The sequence below is a fragment of the Meriones unguiculatus genome, chromosome 1, assembly GCF_030254825.1.
Source record: "Meriones unguiculatus strain TT.TT164.6M chromosome 1, Bangor_MerUng_6.1, whole genome shotgun sequence".
NCBI classification, from domain to species: domain Eukaryota; kingdom Metazoa; phylum Chordata; class Mammalia; order Rodentia; family Muridae; genus Meriones; species Meriones unguiculatus.
Window position 1 is genome coordinate 22,955,694 of NC_083349.1, and position 17,789 is coordinate 22,973,482.

Genomic DNA, 17,789 nt, shown 5'->3' on the forward strand with positions numbered 1-17,789 from the left:
GCCAGAGCTTTTAACCTGTGTGCAAAAGTCTGTTCCACCTCCCCAGATAGAAAGCAGACTCGGTCACGGGTCTCCAAGCGCTTGCACTTTCGAATCAGCCAGGAACACCTTAACTGCAGGCCTGCTTTGGGATCCTTGCACTGGAGACCTGCGGATTGCCTGTACATGGGAGAGGAGCCACCAACTGTCCACAGCCTTGAATGACTTGTGAGAAGTAGCTGAAACCCTTAGGGCTAACTGCTATATTTTTTCTTGGATGAAGGAACTCTCTAGGATTGAAGATCAGCCACTCCACAGCAGGGTGCCTTCCAAAGGCCTTCTTTCCTGGAGGCTCTGAGCTTGCTACTGTTGCAAGCGTGGCCTATGTGTCAGCCCTGAAAAGGGGTCCCAGCGCACCCACCCTGCCCCTAAAGACCACAGCACAGCGTTCTGTCATTTTTTTTTTTTTTTTTTTTTTTGGTTTTTAGAGACGGAGTTTCTGTGTAGCCCTGGCTATTCTGGAACTCACTCTGTAGATCAGACTGCCCCCCACCCCCCAAATCTGCCTGTCTCTGCCTCCCAAGTGCTGAGATTAAAGTAGTGCACCATGATGGCCAGGCTCCTGCCGTAGTTTTATTGGTGTGTGGGGGGAGGGCAGGGCAGAGCAGGTGGGCTCATATGTTTACACAACCAGCAATGGGACGGTTCATATGCTCAGGGGAGTCCAGGAAGGCCTTGAGCTTGGGCCGGGCTGTGAGGCGTGCCACGTAGGCAGAGAACAGGGGGAAGTCTTTCAAGTAACCAGGGAACAGGAGCTGGTGGTTCAGAAGCAAGTCTAGCAGGCGGTAGTCAGCGAAGGAGATCTGTGGGGCGAAGGGTGTGACAGGGCTTGAGCTGGGGCAGGAGGGGAAGACGCTCCATGGGGCCAAACACCAGATGCCTCCTGCCTCCACCTCCGTGTCAGGGAAGCTGGCCTCAGTTTATCCTCTGATAAAGGATCCAACAAAGAGTAGCATGGGAAAGGCCCGGCCCCGTGCTCACCTGGTCCCCCACGATGAAGGACTGGCCACCCTTGTTCTGGACCAGCAGAGTTTCAAATGGCTTCAGGTGCCTCGGAAGCTCTTCCCGGTACTGGGCCTTCACCTCCTCCTGTGGACGGAAATGACCCCCGAGGGAGATGTGCAGCCTGGCCAAATAGAGCTATTTCCCCTTCCTGACCACCCTGCTTGTCACTAGTCTGCAGCCCCTACATACAGATCTAAGGAGTAGCAGCCGGAAAACGTGCCTGGCGAGGTCTTCCAGCCCGTCGTTCACCATGTCCACCCGTGCTGCCTCTTGCAGATCTTTGCCGTAGAGCCCTGGGTTGGCAGGCAGGGAGGAGGCTCAGGTTCTCATCCCTACTCCCCCGCTCAGACCTCAGCCTGGGTCAGGACCCTACTCTCTACCTTGCTTTGGAGGTCTCCCCTGCCCACCTCATCCACTCCCACCTCCCCACGGGAAGAGCCTACAAGCCCGCAGGGCCACAATCAACTGAAGCCCAGGCCTGTTTTCTGGGCCACATCTGCCACCTGGATCTGTCACACCAAGGGAAGACAAAGACTCTGGTTGTACTTTCCCTAGAAACAAGCTGGCTGGGGGCCTAGACAGCCTGGGTCGTGAAGGCTGCCATCTATACACATCGTGAGAAGCACAAGGCAGACAAGAAGATGACAGGCCAGGCCCCAGCCTGCTCTTCGGGTCCTGAACAACTCCCATTACCCATTTACCCCTAGTTTACTATGTCCTCATGGAATTCCAGGCACCCCTCTCATAAACAGGCCTAGAGAGAGCAGCCTGCCTCTGCCACCTTCCTGCCATTCCTCAAACAGGCTGAGGCCTCCTCGCTGTGACTGCGGGTTTCCCAGAGTCAGGTCTGGCCAAGTTAGAAAGCCATGGGCAGGAAGGTCTCCTATCATACATAGAAACTGGTGGCCTCTTAGGAGATGTCGTCTAGGAAAGTGACACAAATTCAGAGGAAGCTCGGCCCCTGAGTGTGCACAGACCTCAGACAGCCCAGCACCACACTGGGAGCCTTCTGGAACCTGGGCCCTGTGCTGTCTGCTTGCTGTCCATCCAGATGGGATATTGGTGGCTGCAGGTGAGGCAAGCAAAGGCCCAGGACATCTTTCAGGGCTGGACTTGGGGACTCACCGAATGAGCGGCCCAGGTGCCGCAGGATGGCATTCGATTGGTACAGGGTGAGGTTTCCATCTTGGAACTTGGGGAGCTGCCCAAACAGCTGGGAGAACACAGCTCTGTAAGGGGTGCTGAACCTGGCTGCCCGCAGCCCTAGTCACAGCGCCCTAAAGGTGCCCATCGAGGGGTAACCACTCACACAGGAAGCCTTGACTGGGCCCTGCTGCCAGGCATCCACGGTCACCACTGTCTCCTTCAAGCTCTGGCCCTGGTCCGCTAGCAGCATGCGCAAAACCTCACAGCGCCCTGTATTGGGGTGCAGGACAAGAATGGGGTGACTGCAGAGAGACCCAACCTCAGAGTATCTTGGGAGAGTTTGGGGGGATGGAAAGCTGACAAGGGATGGAACCCCCGTGGGAGCCTCGTGGGGAGGGGAGAGGTGTGGTGGAGAGCAGAGGATCCAGCCCCACAGTAGCACAAGGAATGTAGGAAGGGTGACAGACAGGGTAACTTTCTAAGGAGCCTGCAAGGGCAGTCCTAGCCCCACCAACCGCAACTGCCAAGCCTCAGCCCTGCCCCCATTCGGCTCCGGGACTTCGAAGTCGGAAGCTCCAGGAGCGATCCAGAGGATCCTGCTTGTGCCCTTCATCTTGAAAGCAGAGACCATACCTCGGGAGGCGAAATAGACGAGGGTGTAAGGCGGCACTAGGAGACACGGACAGAAAGTACGATGAAGGAGGACCTCGCCAGGGCTGCGGGGCCAAGGCCAGGGAGAAAGGTAGAAAGGCCCCTGCCCTCACTGCCTAACTCCTACTTACTGATGTGGCCTGGTGCAAGCTCAGCCAGAAGAGAGGTAACCGGGGCCCTTATATTTATATCGAGGTCCTGACTCCTCAGACCTTTCACCCAGTCCCAGGAATATGCACAGTCAGGGCTTTCAGTGTACAGGTTTCCTGCAAAAGTTAGGTGTGGCGGGGCAGGGCTGGACAGCACTGCACTCAACAGCAGTTTTCAAGAGGCACGAATGCTAAGCCTCACACCTTAACACACCCAAACCACAGGGTTTCTAATGTCTTCAGGGGCTTGGACAGTGCCTTGAACCCAAGAGGGTCCCCAGCCAACCGCACATGGTAGATGCTAAATAAATGCTCATGAGAATAAGGCAATGTAGCCAGGCGGTAATGGCACATGCCTTTAATCTCAGCACTCGACAGGTAGAAGCAGAGGATCTCTGAGTTCAGCCCAGTCTGGTCTACAGAGTGAGTTCTAGGACAGCCATGGCTCCAAAGAGAAATCCTGTCTAGAGAAACCAAAAGAAGAAAGAAAGGAAGGAAGGAAGGAAGGAAGGAAGGAGGGAGGGAGGGAGGGAGGAAGGAAGGAAGGAAGGAAGGAAGGAAGGGAAAGAAAGAAAGAAAGAAAGAAAGAAAGAAAGAAAGAAAGAAAGAAAGAAAGAAAGGTAAGGAAGGAAGGAAGGAAGGAAGGAAGGAAGGAAGAAAGAAAGAAAGAAAGAAAGAAAGAAAGAAAGAAAGAGAGAGAGAAAGACAAAAATATGATAATAAAAGCAATGCTTTGGATGAGCAGCCAATGTTCTTAACCGCTGAGCCATCTTTCCAGCCCAGAACCTCACTTTTTTTAAATTTTTTATTTTTTATTTTTTTTCAGAACCTCACTTTTTAAGCCCATCCCCTCCTTTGATACCTTCTTGTTGAAGAAAACCAAAATATGTCATTTCAAAATATGCTTCTGTAACATTAAACGGACCCTTGAAGCCAGGCATGGTGGTGCAGACTGGACTCTTAGCTGTTGTGAGCTCCAAGAAGGAAGATCATGAGTGGGACCAGCCTGGGCTGCCAAAGTAAGACCCTGTCTCAAAAATAAAAGCAGAGGCTGGGTGGTGTCGGCACACGCCTTTAATCCCAGCACTATGGAGGCAGAGGCAGGCAGATCTCTATGAGTTTGAGGCCAGTCTGTGCTATAAAGCAAGTCCAGGACAGCCAGGGCTACACAGAGAAACCCTGTCTTGAAAAACACCAAAAAACCAAAACAAACAAATAAAAACAGAGGGCTGGAGGCATGGCTCAGTGATTTAGAGCATACAGCGCTCTTTCGGAGAACCCAGGTTCAGATCCCGGCGCCATGCCTTCGCACATTATCACCTATAACTCCAGCTCCTGGGAGTCCACAAGCATTTACACGCACACACCCTCCACACATGATTCAAAACAAAATCTTTTAAAAGATCATAAAATAAATCAGAGCCAGTGAGAAAGGTCAGGGAGACGCCACCAAACCTGATGACCTGAGTCCCAGAGCGGAAGAAAGAGCAGACCCCCAGATCCCTCTGATCCCCACAACCCCTGTGGCATGCTCACACTCACAATGGCAATAAAATAAGAAACAAGCAAAAATTACTGCAAAACTGAGGCAATTAAGAACAGCAAATGGCGGAAAGGAGTTCTTCCCCTCTCTGCCTCCTCCCTTTCTGCTTAAAGGTGAAAAACAAATCTCTGTGTGTGTGTTTGTGTGTGTGTGTGTGTGCTCGCACACGCACGTGTGTGCGTGCAGGTGTGATGCAAGTATTTGTGTATATGTGTGGTGCGTGACGTGTGTGTGTGGTCTGTGTATGTGTGCTCTGTGTATATGTGGTGTGTGTATGTGATACATGCTGTGTGTATGTAAGTGTGTGTGGTGTGTGTATGTATGTAGTCTGTGTGTGGTGTGTGCTGTGTGTATTTATATGTGGTGTGTGATGTGTGTGTGGTATGTGTATGTGTGCTGTGTGTATGTGATGTGTGCTGTGTGTATGTGGGTGTGTGTGGTGTGTGTATATATGTAGTATGTGTGTGGTGTGTCTTGTGTGTATTTATATGTGGTGTGTGTGCATGGGTGTGAGTGTATATGTATGTGTAGTTTGGAGGACCACCTTTGGAGTGTTCCACCTCTCTGAACAGGAGAACAGGTCTCACACTGGCCTGGAGTGCTGGCTGGCCAGTGAGCCCCAATAACCATCCTTTCTCCATCACATTTGGCCTTTTGTTGTTCTTTGTTTTGTTTTAATGTGGGTCCTGGGGGTTCAGGTCAGGTCCTTGTGTTTACAAGGCAGGTTGCTCACAGACTGAGCCATCTCCCAAGCCTGGGAAGCCAGTTGTTTGAGCTCAGGCTTCCTCAGCTTGGAAGAAACTGAGATGAAACAAATTCAGTTCTGTTCATTTCCTACAGTGCATTTCTCTTGCCCGTTCCACTCTGGATGCCTGCAATGGCTTTTTCACTTCCCACCGCTTCCCTATGCTTCATTTGCTGCTTGTGGAAGATGCTGCTCAGTGGAACTCCAAGCCATTGCCTGCCTTCTCTGCCCAAGTTTCCCTCTCTCTCCCTCCATCTGTCTCAGTTTCTGAAATACTTATTTATTCATCTATTCACTTATTTATCTATTTATTTTGAGGGTGTCACTATGTGACCCGGGCTCAGCAAGGTTGAGGGAAAACATTCTGTGCCCCCCCCATCTGTCGTCTCCAACCACTTCCTGAGCCTGCATGTCCTTTGCCCTTTCCATCCAGGCAAGGCCTGGGCATAGAGCTGAACAGAACGCACAGGAGAGTCCGGGCCACCTGGCATGCCCAGGACTCCACCAGTTCCCCGACAGCGTCCCTCACTGGAGGCTTTCAGTGGGTCAGAGCCACAAGGAAAGTGAAGGTGCAGAACCATCTACTAGAACTTGGGGGGAGGGTACCAAGAATACTCTGATCAGGAGAACCCCAGCTGACAAGGCTCATTTCTGGGAAGCACATCCCCTCCCTTGAGCTTTGTGGGGCTGGGGCAAGTGGAGGAGGTGGTGCCAGAGCTGGGCGCTCAGCCCTGGCTCACAGCTGGAGGAACATCTGCCCAGAATGGAGCCGCTTACTAAGAGCTTTCATAGAAACAATCTCATTTCATCTCCCAAGCAACCCTGGGAAAGAAGTTAAGAAGGAAGGGGGAGGGGTTTGTTGCCATTATGCAGATGGGTATCTCAAAGCTGTTTCTGCATTCTGTCGAAGCATCACAGACTTGGGAAAGCAGGTACTATAGTTTGAACAGGTGACCCCAAAGTCCAAATGTGGAAGGCTTGGTTTTCAGGCTGTGGTTGGGACTGTGGTTCTCAACCCCTTGTGTGTGTGTGATTTCTAATGACCCTTTTACAGTGGTCGCATATCAGATACCCCGAGTTTCAGATATTTACATTTTAACTCATAAAAGTAGCAAGATTAGTTATGAAACAGCAATGAAAAGAATTTTTTGGTGGGGGGAGGATCACCATACCACGAGGAAACGTATCAAAGGGTCAAAACATTAAGAAGATTGCAATCCATTGTGTTAGGAGACGGTGGCACTCTGTGGGTGCTGGGGAGCTGAATTTAGGTTCTTGAGCCTGTGAGCAGGACTTCACCAACTGAGAAATTTCCACTGGAACCTAGTAGGCAGAAGTTAGGTCGTTGGGCGTATGCTCTGAAAACAACATGAAGACAATCAGTCTCTGTCTGCTGTGAAATGAGCAGTTTCCTCCATACATGACCCAGACATGATGTGTTGCTTCAACATAGGCCACTGAGACCATGGACCGAAACCTCTGAGATCCTGAGCCGAAAGAAACCCTTTCTCCTCCTAAGTTAGTTGATTTCAGGGATTGATAGTGAAGAAAGATTCCCCGACACAGGAGACCCTTCTGTGGCCATGGGGGCCATCCCTCCTTACAGAGTTCCAGGTGCCTGCCTGAAGACACAGTCCTTCGGTTCTCTAAGCTCCGACTTTGGTCTGGCTCTGGAAGCACCCCAGAAGCACATCCTTGACAGTTCAATGGTCCAGGCAGCTTCCTATGTTTATCCCCAACCTCCAGACCGTGTCTGTCCACACCTGCTTCTCGGGCAACTTAAAGACATAAACAGCTTTTGTTCGTGTAAAATTCACACTTACACAATGAATGTTCTGTGGGTTTTAATGTATTCAGCACTGAGCAACCCTCGCCACTGCCCACGTCCAGAGCATTGTCATTAGGCCCCAAAGAAACCCTGTGCCCGTTAGCAGTGACTCCTCATCACCAGGTCACCAAGGAGTTGCTTCTCTGCTGAGTCATACGAATGGACTCATACAGCATTTATCTTCGTCTTTCTGGCTCCTTTCGCTTCGAGTAGCATTTTCCAAAATTCATCCATGTTTGAGTATGTGTCAATACTTTATAACTTGTTTTGTTTTGTTTTGTCTTTTGAGACAGTGTTCTCTGTGTAGCCCTGGCTGTCCTGGAACTTGCTCTGCAGACCAGGATGGCCTTGAACTCATAGCGATCCACCTGCCTCTGCCTCCCTGAGTGCTGGGATTAACACACACACACACACACACACACACACACACACACACGCACACATGCACACACAGGAATAGACAGAGATTCGGACATTAGGGCTCACACCTGTAATCTCAGCACTGACGAGTTCAAAACAGGAGGGCTGCCTTAAGTCTGAGGCTAATCTGGGCTACATAGTGAGTTCTAGGCGAGCTTAGGCTACAGTGAGACCATGCTCCTCTCACTGACCCATCTCCCCACTGATGAAGGTGCTGCTCCCACCAGACGGAAGGTTCTAGAAGTAAGGCTAATCTCTTGTTACACTCTGCCAACCCCACCCTCTATCCTCCTGTGACTCTTCTCTTGCCTCCTGAGGGCCTCTGATCTATAGTCTGACAACCCTGGATATCAGGGCCGGGACCTCAGTTCACCGAAGTCCCTGGGAGTTAACTGGGGACACCAAGATGAGCTCTCTGAGAACAGCTCCAGGAATGCAAGCCAGGAGGGGCTTCTAGCCAGGGGACAAAGCCTTTGTCCTCATGGGAAACTTTTCTGTTTTTGTTTTCTGAGACAGGGTTTCTCTGTGTAGCCTTGGCTGTCCTGGACTTGCTTTGTAGACCAGGCTGGCCTCCAACTCACAGCCATCCACCTGCCTCTGCCTCCCTGAGTGCTGGGATTACAGGTGTGCCACTCCATGGCTGGCTCTCCTCGGAAACTTTTGCCTACTAATTTTGACTAATTACTTCCCTGGCCTCCTTGGTCTGTACTTTGAGACATGTATTTCTCATTACTGCCTACCTTCCTACAGACAATACAAAGTTAGTGTCTTTTTCTTTCTTTCTTTTTTCCAGAGAAATCACTGAACTCACTGAGTGGTACATGCCTACAATCCCAACTACCTGACACAAGGAAGGAGAAAGAAAAGACAAGACAAGAAAAGAAAAGAAAAGAAAAGAAAAGGAATGAAAAGAGAAGAGAAGAGAAGGGAAGAGAAGAGAAGAGAAGAGAAGAGAAGAGAAGAGAAGAGAAGAGAAGAGAAGAGAAGAGAAGAAAAGAAATGGAAAGTCAGATTAGCTAACTAAACTGGGCGCGTTGGCCAGGGAGGCAGAAGCAGGAAGATCTCTATGAGTTTGAGGCCAGCCTGGTCTACAGAGTGAGTCCAGAACAGCCAAGGCTACACGGAGAAACCCTGTCTTGAAAACAAAACAAAACAAAAACAAAAACAAAAAATCAGATTAACTAACTAGACTAGCCAAACTGGAGCTGAGCCATCGGGGATCTTGCAATTAGGACCCGTTAAAGGTAAAGTACTTTCCCAGGGGGACCCAGTCCTGTTGGCCTCTTCTAAGATCTTGCAGAGAATATGCTTTCTAGGGAATGTTTTCTAGGGATGTCCCTGCCTGGTACAGAGAGGCTGCAGAAAGCCACAGGTTGAGTCTGTGAACAATAAAGAGCCCTTCCCACCCTGTCTGCCTAGTCAGGGTTCATGCCTTCCTGTCCCAGACCTCAGAGCTTCCTTCAGGCCGTGTTCAGAGGGCGCCCTCCTGGTGGAGTCCGCCTGCTCCCGGTCACTTTATCGGTCACCTTATTGTGTCTCCAGGATAAAGCTGCCCTCCAACAGCTTGTTGCACAATCCTGTCACCAGCTCCCAGACAAACACCACCCTCTGATGTCCCCATCTCTTGCTGTCCATACTGATGCCCTCCCCTATCTCCCGAGGGCCCCGCCCAGTGCTGCCTGAGGATTCCAGCACCCACCCAGACACTGCCCGTCACCTCGCCCAGGACTAGAGGACATCAGCAGTGCACAGCCCAGCGTGCAGAGCCTTCCTCTTACCTCCCAGGGCGGGTGTTCCCAAACACAAACAGACCGTTTGGTGGCCCTTGTCCGAGTCAGGTGCACCTGAGGCTGGTGTCCTCAGGGCAGGTGGGGTCTGTTATGTGGTCCTGGCTGCAGGCCTGGGACTAGATTCCACCTGGGGCTGGTCTAAAACTCACTATGGAGCCAAGAATTTGGTTCTTCTACATCCTCTCCCGGGTGGGTACTTCAGAGATTTGCGACACTATGCCCGGTGTCGTGTATTCGGTACTGGGATTTGAACCCAGGTTCTTTCTGCATGCCAGACAAGCCCTCTACCGAGGGAGCTAAAGGCCCAGTCTCTCTCTTTCTTTTACCCCCTCCCCTGGCCTTGATGTTTGCAAGCTAGTCACTGAATGGATGATAGAGTCGGCAGCTCAGATGGCAGACATGCCGTGGGATCTGGTTCCCTGGGACACAGGCCGGTGCAGAGGGCAGGTGAATAAATGATGAGGGGCCTGCAGCGGGCCAGCAGGCCACAGCTGACCTCATTCTAAAAGTGAAGAGCAAGCAGCTGTGTGGTGAGTGACTGTGGCAAGGGGGCAGAGGGCTGTGTGCGGCACCTTTATCTTTATGTCCCTTGAGAGGAGCTTGCAGGTCAGGGGAGAGGTCCACCCAGGAGGTGGGGAGGCAAAGGTGGGAAATAGAGGTGTCTTAGGGCTCCAGGTGAGGGAGGGAGAAGCGGGTGGCATACGTTTCCAGAATCTTGGGGCCATCCTGGGAAAGGGAAGGTGGAAGAGTAGGAAGGACAGACAGATAGAGCAAGGTGAGAAAGAGCCTGTGGGTAACAGTGAAAGAGCAGAGACAGACAGGCAGACAGACAGACAGGGTCTGAGGGGAACAGAGAGAGAGAGAGAGAGAGAGAGAGAGAGAGAGAGAGAGAGGCATAGAGAGAAACTGAGGGGACCAGAGAGAGACAAAGAGGGCCCGAGGGTCATGGGAACTGTGCTAGACTAAGACAGAGATGGTAGCAAAGGCCAAGGCAGATGGAGAGTGATCAGGATATGAAGCAAGAACATGCTAGGGCCAACCAACCAGAGCTGTGCAGGCAGGACATGGGGAGCGAAGGAGGCCAGTCAGCTTGGGAGCCTGGCCACCTGGGCCATCAGGGAGCCCCAGGGTGCAGTCTGTGGTCCTATGAAGTCTGGAAGATGGTCTAGGAGGAAGGTGAAGATTTCAAAGATGGACTGTGGGAGAGGCAACGGAAGAAGGGAGTGACCTTAGGGGAGTAAGGCTCTCCTAACCCCCAGAGCCAGAAGGGAAACGTATCTACAGCTCCCACTGAGCCATCTACCTACAGGTTGAGGAGACCCAGCCAGAAGAGAGAAGGTACCCCATCAGTGTCCATGGCCCTGCCCGAGGGCCCAGCAGATGGCAGCCTCCCTGAAGGGGACTCCAGCCCGTCTGCAGGCACTCCAGGACCCAGCCAGGACCTAGCCAGCCCCATTGCCCGCAGGCGGGCCCTCCTCCGTGAGTTGGAGGCCCAGGTGCAGGCTGCCTACGGGCAGGTAAGGGGCACAGACTGTTCTTTCCTAAGGGACCCCACGTCCCAGCTGGATGTGAAACTGACCCGGGAACAAGTCCACATACAGGTGACCAGAGTGGTCAGGAGAAATGAAGAGACCCATCTGACAGCTCTGTTGCTACAGTGCTGAGGGCTGGCTCTTTACATAAGAGGTCGAGCCAGTACTAAATGGAGACAGGGTCCTGGCAGGGGTGCACAGGACTGCAGACTGGACCAAGGGGAAAGCAGGCAGGCTCTCTCTCGGAGGACTTCATCCTCCAGTCCCAGGTTGCCACTCTGGGAGAGTTGGAATCCAGCTGGTACTGGTTCCAGGTGCCTGCTTCCTCCCTAGGGATCCAAGCCTTCATCCCCCATCCAGGTGCTGACTGGGGGAGGTTAGTGCAAGGCTGAGAGAAGGGTTATTGAGGGTGTTCAGAAGATCTTCCTCAGGAAGATCTGGGAGGCTGTGCCTTCCAGGGGGCCTTGACTCTGAGTAATGTCGTCCCCCCCCCCAGATACTCAAAGATAATCCCGGATTGGATTAGGGCCCAAGCCCCGGGCCCAGGGCCACCCGCCTGCCCACCCGCCCCTCATCTTGCCCACAAAACCCCAGGAAAATCCTCTCCAGCGCTCCCAGGCTGTCCCTGGAAATAGCAGGAGCCAGGCAGAATCCACGGTGTCCTCTCAGGACTCGGGGCCTGGCATGGTTCAGAGACCCATGGGAAACTGTGCCAAGCGGCCATGGCGCCGGGGGCCTAAGGTAGGAAGGTGGAGGGGAGACAGGACAGAAGCCTGGGTAGCCCCATGCATTGATCAGGTAGTAGCCAGAGATCTGGGGCGGGGGGGTTACTGGGCTGCGTTAGAGGTGGGGTCCAGAGGAGAGGAGGGGACATTTGTATGCTCCTCTTGAAGAAGATATTTTCCCAGACTTCCTCCAGTCTTGGCTAGGTCTCCCCTGCTAGGTTGATAGGCCAGCTGCCCATTCTGTGCAGACCCTAGTCTCTCAGCCTTGGCTGTGGGGACCAGAGGTAGAGAGGCCAGGTCTTGCTCTGCCTCGGGCTTCCTCAGTGACCTCGCCAAGGCCCTCTTCTCTTCTGGACTTTAGTTTACCCAACTGAGCAGCTGAGGGTGAACTCTTCCAGCCTAGAGTGTCAATGGTTCTTGTACCTAGAGGCCCCTCCCCCTCTGTCAGGTGCTGGGCTCCAGAGAAAGCAGCAGCTGATGAGGACTGGAGTGGGGCTGAGGGAGACGGGGCTGCAGGCATTGCTTCGGCTCATGGCTGACTTTGCCACAGGAACGCTGGCAGTGGCCTGGATCCCCCCTAAGGGGCTCCCGCCCCAGCCCTGGCCCCAGAGCTGAGGAGCAGGAGGGCACGCAGGGCTACTCAGTGCTTGGGAGCCTGGTGGGGCCAGCGTGCATCTTCCTCCGGCCCAGCATCGCCGCCACCCAGCTCGTATGTATGGTCACCCTCTGCCAGCCTGCTGCCATGGTCCCTTAGTCTCATCACTTCCCAGTAGGAGGGAAGGCTAGAGAGGCCCCAGGGGCGGGGCGGGGATGTGGAGGGGAGCCCCCAGAGCCAGACCAGGCATAGGGATTGGGTGGGGACCCTAGAAACGGCCGCCAGAGATTTGTGGGTGCAGCCCAGTGTCGGAGCACTTGCTCACAGCAAGCCGGGTCACATCCCCAGCACTATAAAATCAGAATAGGACGTGCTTCTAAGGAGAAGCCGGCTAGAGAGATGGGAGGGTCCTCAGGATGGGGGCAGAGGCCGGTGGCAGATCTGCAGTGACACCGGGGCCAGCTGGGTTGAGGTTCTGTCCGACCCTGGGATCTACCTCTGTCAGAAGGAACTATGTACCTCTGAACTGTGGGGACAGGGGTCCTGGGGTCCCCAAGGCACCCAGAAAGGTGGACAGGATTGGGAAGAATAAGGCACAAACCTTGGGTGTGCTGGGGGGGGGTGTCTGGAAGACAAACCACAAGAAATGGAAGGAAGGTGCTGAGGCCTGGCTGAGCCAGGAAACCCCTAACCCATGTGTACTCTACAGGACCGGGAGCTGAGACCAGAGGAGATTGAAGGTAAAGGGTTCGGGGGTTGGGGGAGCTTGATGAGGTGGCGTGTGTGGGATAGAGATTAGAAGCTGGGGCCTCTTCAGTGCTCAAGAGGAGCAAGAAGGCCATGGGAAGGAGACTGGATGGGGTGGGGTGTGGAAGCCCTCCCTTCTGTTGCCAGCTCCTCAGTCTCAGTGACCACACTGGTCAAGGGCTTCTTTCATATCTGTCCAGCTGGCTGACACTTCCTGGCTGCCCATTGCGGGCCTGGCCCCTCGTTGAGCACCAGGAAACCCTGTTAACCGGATAGATGAGGTCCCCACCCTCTGGAGCTAGCTATGGCTGCAGCTATGTAGAACACTCCTAAAGAGACCAACGAACCGGCTCTGAGGGAGAAACGAGCAAGAAAGTCTTCTGGAGTGGGTGACACCGAACCAGAGGAGAGAGGAATGCAACCTCCCTGAGGGTGTAGCTTTTCCATCTCCGGCCCTCTCCCTCCTTCCCTCCCTCTCTTCCTTCTCTTTTTACTCACCTAGAAGAGAGAGTGACACACGCTAGATGCTAGGTAAGCATTTGACAAGAGAACACAGTTTTAATGCCACCTGTGCAAAGGATCTGACGTAACAAGTAGGAACTGAGGTTTAACAGCAAGAAGGGACAAGAGCAAAGGGAATAGATGGGCTGGTCCCAGCTGGCAGCCCAGGGAGGGTTCTGGGAAAGGACTAACCTCACCCTGTCCGGCAGAGCTGCAGGTTGCCTTCCAGGAGTTTGACCGAGACCGGGATGGCTACATCGGCTACCGGGAGCTGGGGGCCTGCATGCGGACGCTGGGCTACATGCCCACGGAGATGGAGCTCATTGAGATATCACAACAAATCAGTATGTGCCTCAGACCCGGCCGAGCCGTCGGCACACAGGGAGGACAGCCCCATTTAATGCCGTGAAGGAGGGGGCCAGGGACCAAAGGGAAGGCAGTGGGTTGGGGAACGTAGGTCAGGTGCTAAGCTGGGGTCTGATGGATGGACGCGCCCCCAGGTGGCGGGAAGGTGGATTTTGAAGATTTTGTGGAGCTGATGGGCCCCAAGCTGCTGGCAGAGACGGCAGACATGATCGGCGTGAGGGAGCTTCGAGATGCCTTCCGGGAGGTGAGGCTCTCCTGGAAGGGGTGGAGCGTGGGTGAGACTGTGGGGCCGCAGAGAGTGAGTGGCTGAGTGGGGCTAGGACCCCGTCAGTGACGCCATGCCGCCGTCAATGCTGCCGCAGTTTGACACCAACAGGGACGGCTGCATCAGCGTAGCGGAGCTCCGCGCAGCCCTCAAGGCTCTGCTGGGGGAACGCCTCAGCCAGCGGGAGGTAGATGAGATACTCCAAGACGTTGACCTCAACGGAGACGGCCTGGTTGACTTTGAAGGTAACACCTCCCCTGCTTAGCCACGTGCGCCCTGAAAGAGTCTGAACCGGGGGTTCCCAATCGTGACCCCCCTGAGGTTAAATGTCAGATATTTACGTGACGATTCATACCAGTGGCAAAAATTACAGTTATGAAGTAGCAACAAAATAATTTCATACTTGGGGGGGGGCATCACCACAACAGGAGGAACTGTATGAAAGGGTCACAGCCTTAGGAAGGTTGAGAACCACCATTTCTGAACATTTCTACTCCCTGGCTGGTGAGAACTTCCTACAGTTCTCAGGAAAGCTAAAGTGCTGACTTGGGAGAAGGAAGCAGGGAGAGCCAAGACTGAGGCAACTCTAGGCAACTGAGGCCCCTCCTGCCTGATACACAGAGATGACCTTCATGGTCTCCTCAAGCATACCCTAGTTCACCCTCAGCAGGCAGGTCTGCCTTATCCCTAATGGGGTTAAGAGGGCAGAGCTAAAACCTCGCTTTTGTCCTGGCAGAATTTGTTCGGATGATGTCTCGATGAGCCTGGGTAGAAGCCGGAGTGGACCAGCCTGGAGGATCACAGCCTCCGAATTGCAGGGGATCCCATACGCTCCTTGAAGCTCATTGTGTACAGGACTGTGAGCCTCCTCCCCATCCCTGCCTGGTACAGTGCCCTCTCCCCTTACCACCCTGGACCTCTCCCTGGTTTTCTGGCAATAAAGCAGCTTCTTGTGGAGAAAGAGGTTTCCCTTACTCGCTTATCCTGGAGGCCTGGCATCTGGCCCCAGAAGTTAAGTCCTGGAACTGGACTAACTACAAGTAACCTCAATTGTGAGCTCCGGGAGCCTGGGGATCCCCCTCTTTTACCTCTCTGGATTCTGGGCCCAGCCCAAAGCAAGTGCTAAAAGATAGCTCTGAGCTGGGCATGGTGACACACACCTTTAATCTCAGCACTCAGGAGGCAGAGGCAGGCAGATCTTTGTGAGTTCAAGACCAGACTGGTCTACAGATTGAGTTCCAGGACAGCCAGAACTATACACAGAAAAACTCTGACTCAAAAAGAAAAACAAAACAACAACAACAACAACAACAACAAAACATCTTTAAACTGGTTAAACACACACACACACACACACACATCAGGGCTTCTGGACTTCTTTGCTTGAAGTTCCCAGGACAGAGCCCTTCTCTCAGCTCTGCCATATGTATTTCTGCCACAGCCGGGGAGGGGTGCAGCTCAGGGTTCGGCCTTCAGCATCCAGAAGGGAGGTAGCTTGCAGAAGGGCCCAGGAAGCACGTCAGTCTGACGGCTGGGACTTCTTTCCTCAGAGAGCCCCCAGTACTTCCTGAGTACAGGGGGCAGGGAACAGGACTGGCCAGCCCTGCCCATTTCAAGGCCCTCTAATGGACAATATGTGTTGGTGAGCCTTATAGGTCTGCATACAGCAGAGGACCTGCCTGTTAAGAATCAGGGCCTCCTTTCCTAACCAGCTGCCTATCCTAGTCTTCACTAGTATCCCTAACCTAAACCTCCACTGTACTAGAGACTCACATTTCTACACATGCGCTAACCCTAGCACTCAGAAGGCTGAGGCAGGAAGATCAAGAGTTTAAGGCTAGCCTCAGCTATATAGTGAAATCCCAACTCAGAAAGGGAGAGGAAGGGCAGCCAGTGTGGTCTTGCCCAGACAGGGAGCTCCAGGTTCGGCGAGAGGCCTGGTCTCAAAAAGTAAGAAGGAGCTGGGTATTGTTGCGCACACCTTTTATCCCAGCACTCGGGAGACAGAGGCAGAAAAATCTCTGTGACTTTGAGGCCAGCCTGGTCCACCTAGCAAGTTCTAAAAATAATGAGGAGGAGGAGGAGGAGGAGGAGGAGGAGGAGGAGGAGGAGGAGGAGGAGGAGGAGGAAAGTGATTGGGGGAAGACATCAGCTGCCAATCTCTGACTCACACACAAAATGGTTAGGAGTTGGGGCCACATTGGCCCTCCCAAGGCAGTCTCAGGTAGAGCAAGCAGGAAGCCCCCAATGCCCTGAGCAGCAGCCTGGAAGCTGGACTCTGAGGTGCCAGCGCTGGCTTCAGCAGCCTCAACATCACCCAGCCTTCGGATCCCTCCCAATTAATCCTTAATCCTCAATTAAGTGATCTGTACTGCCAAGCCTCCAGCCTCCAGCTCTGCGTTGCCTGAGCCCCATGGCTTTTCGAGAAGCTGGCACAGATGGCATTATCCATGAGGAGATATCTCTGCAAAAGCTGGGGGTGGCAACCACCACAGTTGAGGGAAAAGCAAGTGTTAAGGTCTTCTTGCCAAAGTCCGCTGCCAACGTCTCTCTCTGCTTTGGCAGGTTTCCAGGGTTCAGGACCTGAGATCTGGAATGGGCTGTGGAGTCCCTGTTGGCTTTATCTCTTGGGTCGTCTAGCTGATAGCAACCCAAGATGGATCAAGAAGGATAATTGAAAGAAGAAAGGGGGGAGGGAGCCCAAGATTCCTTCTCAAGGACTAAGTACCGGCTACACCGCTGCTAAGGAGGAAAACTTAAACTGACCACCATTTTTTTTTTCTCTGACTGGAGTTGTAAAAGGCGGCTTCTAGCCAAAACTGCAAGGTGTTGTAAAATCGGTCTCTTTGACCTGAGATTCGCTCTTGTGCAGGCCGCCTCCACAGGCTAAAGTAAACTTCAGGCTGTTTATCTGATAAGGCTGATAGTTAGGTCCTGAATCTACTCACTTACCTGTGAATCAATAGGAAAAGGAAGAGAGGAGAGAAAGTAAGCTATCAGCACTCATGCACACATGCCCAAGGGAAAAGGGTGGAGGAAGTTTAAAACTTTTTTTAATTTTAATTTTTTTTATTAGTTACAGTTTATTTACTTTGTATCCCAGCTGTAGCCCCCTCCCTCATTCCCTCCCATCCCACCCTCTCTCCCTCATCTCCTCCCATGATCCTTTCAAAGTCCACTGATAGGGAGGTCCTCCTTCCCTTCCATCTGACCTTAGCCTATCAGGTCTCATCAGGAGTGGCAGAATTGTCCTCCTCTGTGGCCTGGTAAGGCTGCTCCCCCATCAGGGGGAGTTGATCAAAGAGCCAGCTACTGAGTTCACTGAGACAGTTCCTGTTCCACTTTCTAAGGAATCCACTTGGATACTGAGCTGCCATGGGCTACATCTGTGCAGGGGTGCTAGGTTATCTCCTTGGTTGGAGTATCAATCTCAAAAAAGACCCCAACTTTAACTTCAACTTCAATTAATTCCCACAAACTTACATATGAAATGATGTTGATTTTTGCCAGCATCTCCTCTGCAGAAACTTTAGCAAGTTTAGGCTGCTGGTTCCATAGTATCAGCCCATATGTATGTACACATAGACAAACAATCAGACACATAGACCTGTACATATTTATACACACATTCAATGGGCAATACAAAAGGAGCTCCTTACATACAGACAATTGATATACACTCATGTAACATGTACAAAAACAAACAGATGGACATATTTACATGTAAACACATATCTAAACA

The 17,789-nt window shown here is 52.7% G+C and overlaps 2 protein-coding genes across 2 annotated transcripts; one reads left to right on the top strand and one right to left on the bottom strand.

The window, feature by feature from the left end:
* Window positions 1–590: 590 nt before the first annotated feature.
* On the bottom strand, window positions 591–3,045 carry LOC110560370 (glutathione S-transferase P-like). Its single transcript, XM_021656233.2, has 7 exons — window positions 2,973–3,045; window positions 2,824–2,859; window positions 2,354–2,460; window positions 2,170–2,257; window positions 1,234–1,337; window positions 1,021–1,128; window positions 591–842 (listed from the first exon to the last, which is right to left on the bottom strand). Coding segments are annotated over exons 1-7 (633 nt in total). The 5' UTR covers window positions 2,974–3,045; the 3' UTR covers window positions 591–653.
* A 6,741-nt stretch (window positions 3,046–9,786) lies between these two features.
* On the top strand, window positions 9,787–14,998 carry Cabp2 (calcium binding protein 2). Its single transcript, XM_021656219.2, has 7 exons — window positions 9,787–9,846; window positions 10,626–10,833; window positions 12,878–12,908; window positions 13,626–13,760; window positions 13,917–14,026; window positions 14,145–14,292; window positions 14,784–14,998. The coding sequence occupies exons 2-7, from the start codon at window positions 10,672–10,674 to the stop codon at window positions 14,807–14,809; spliced, it is 612 nt and encodes a 203-aa protein (XP_021511894.1). The 5' UTR covers window positions 9,787–9,846; window positions 10,626–10,671; the 3' UTR covers window positions 14,810–14,998.
* The last annotated feature ends 2,791 nt before the right edge of the window (window positions 14,999–17,789 follow it).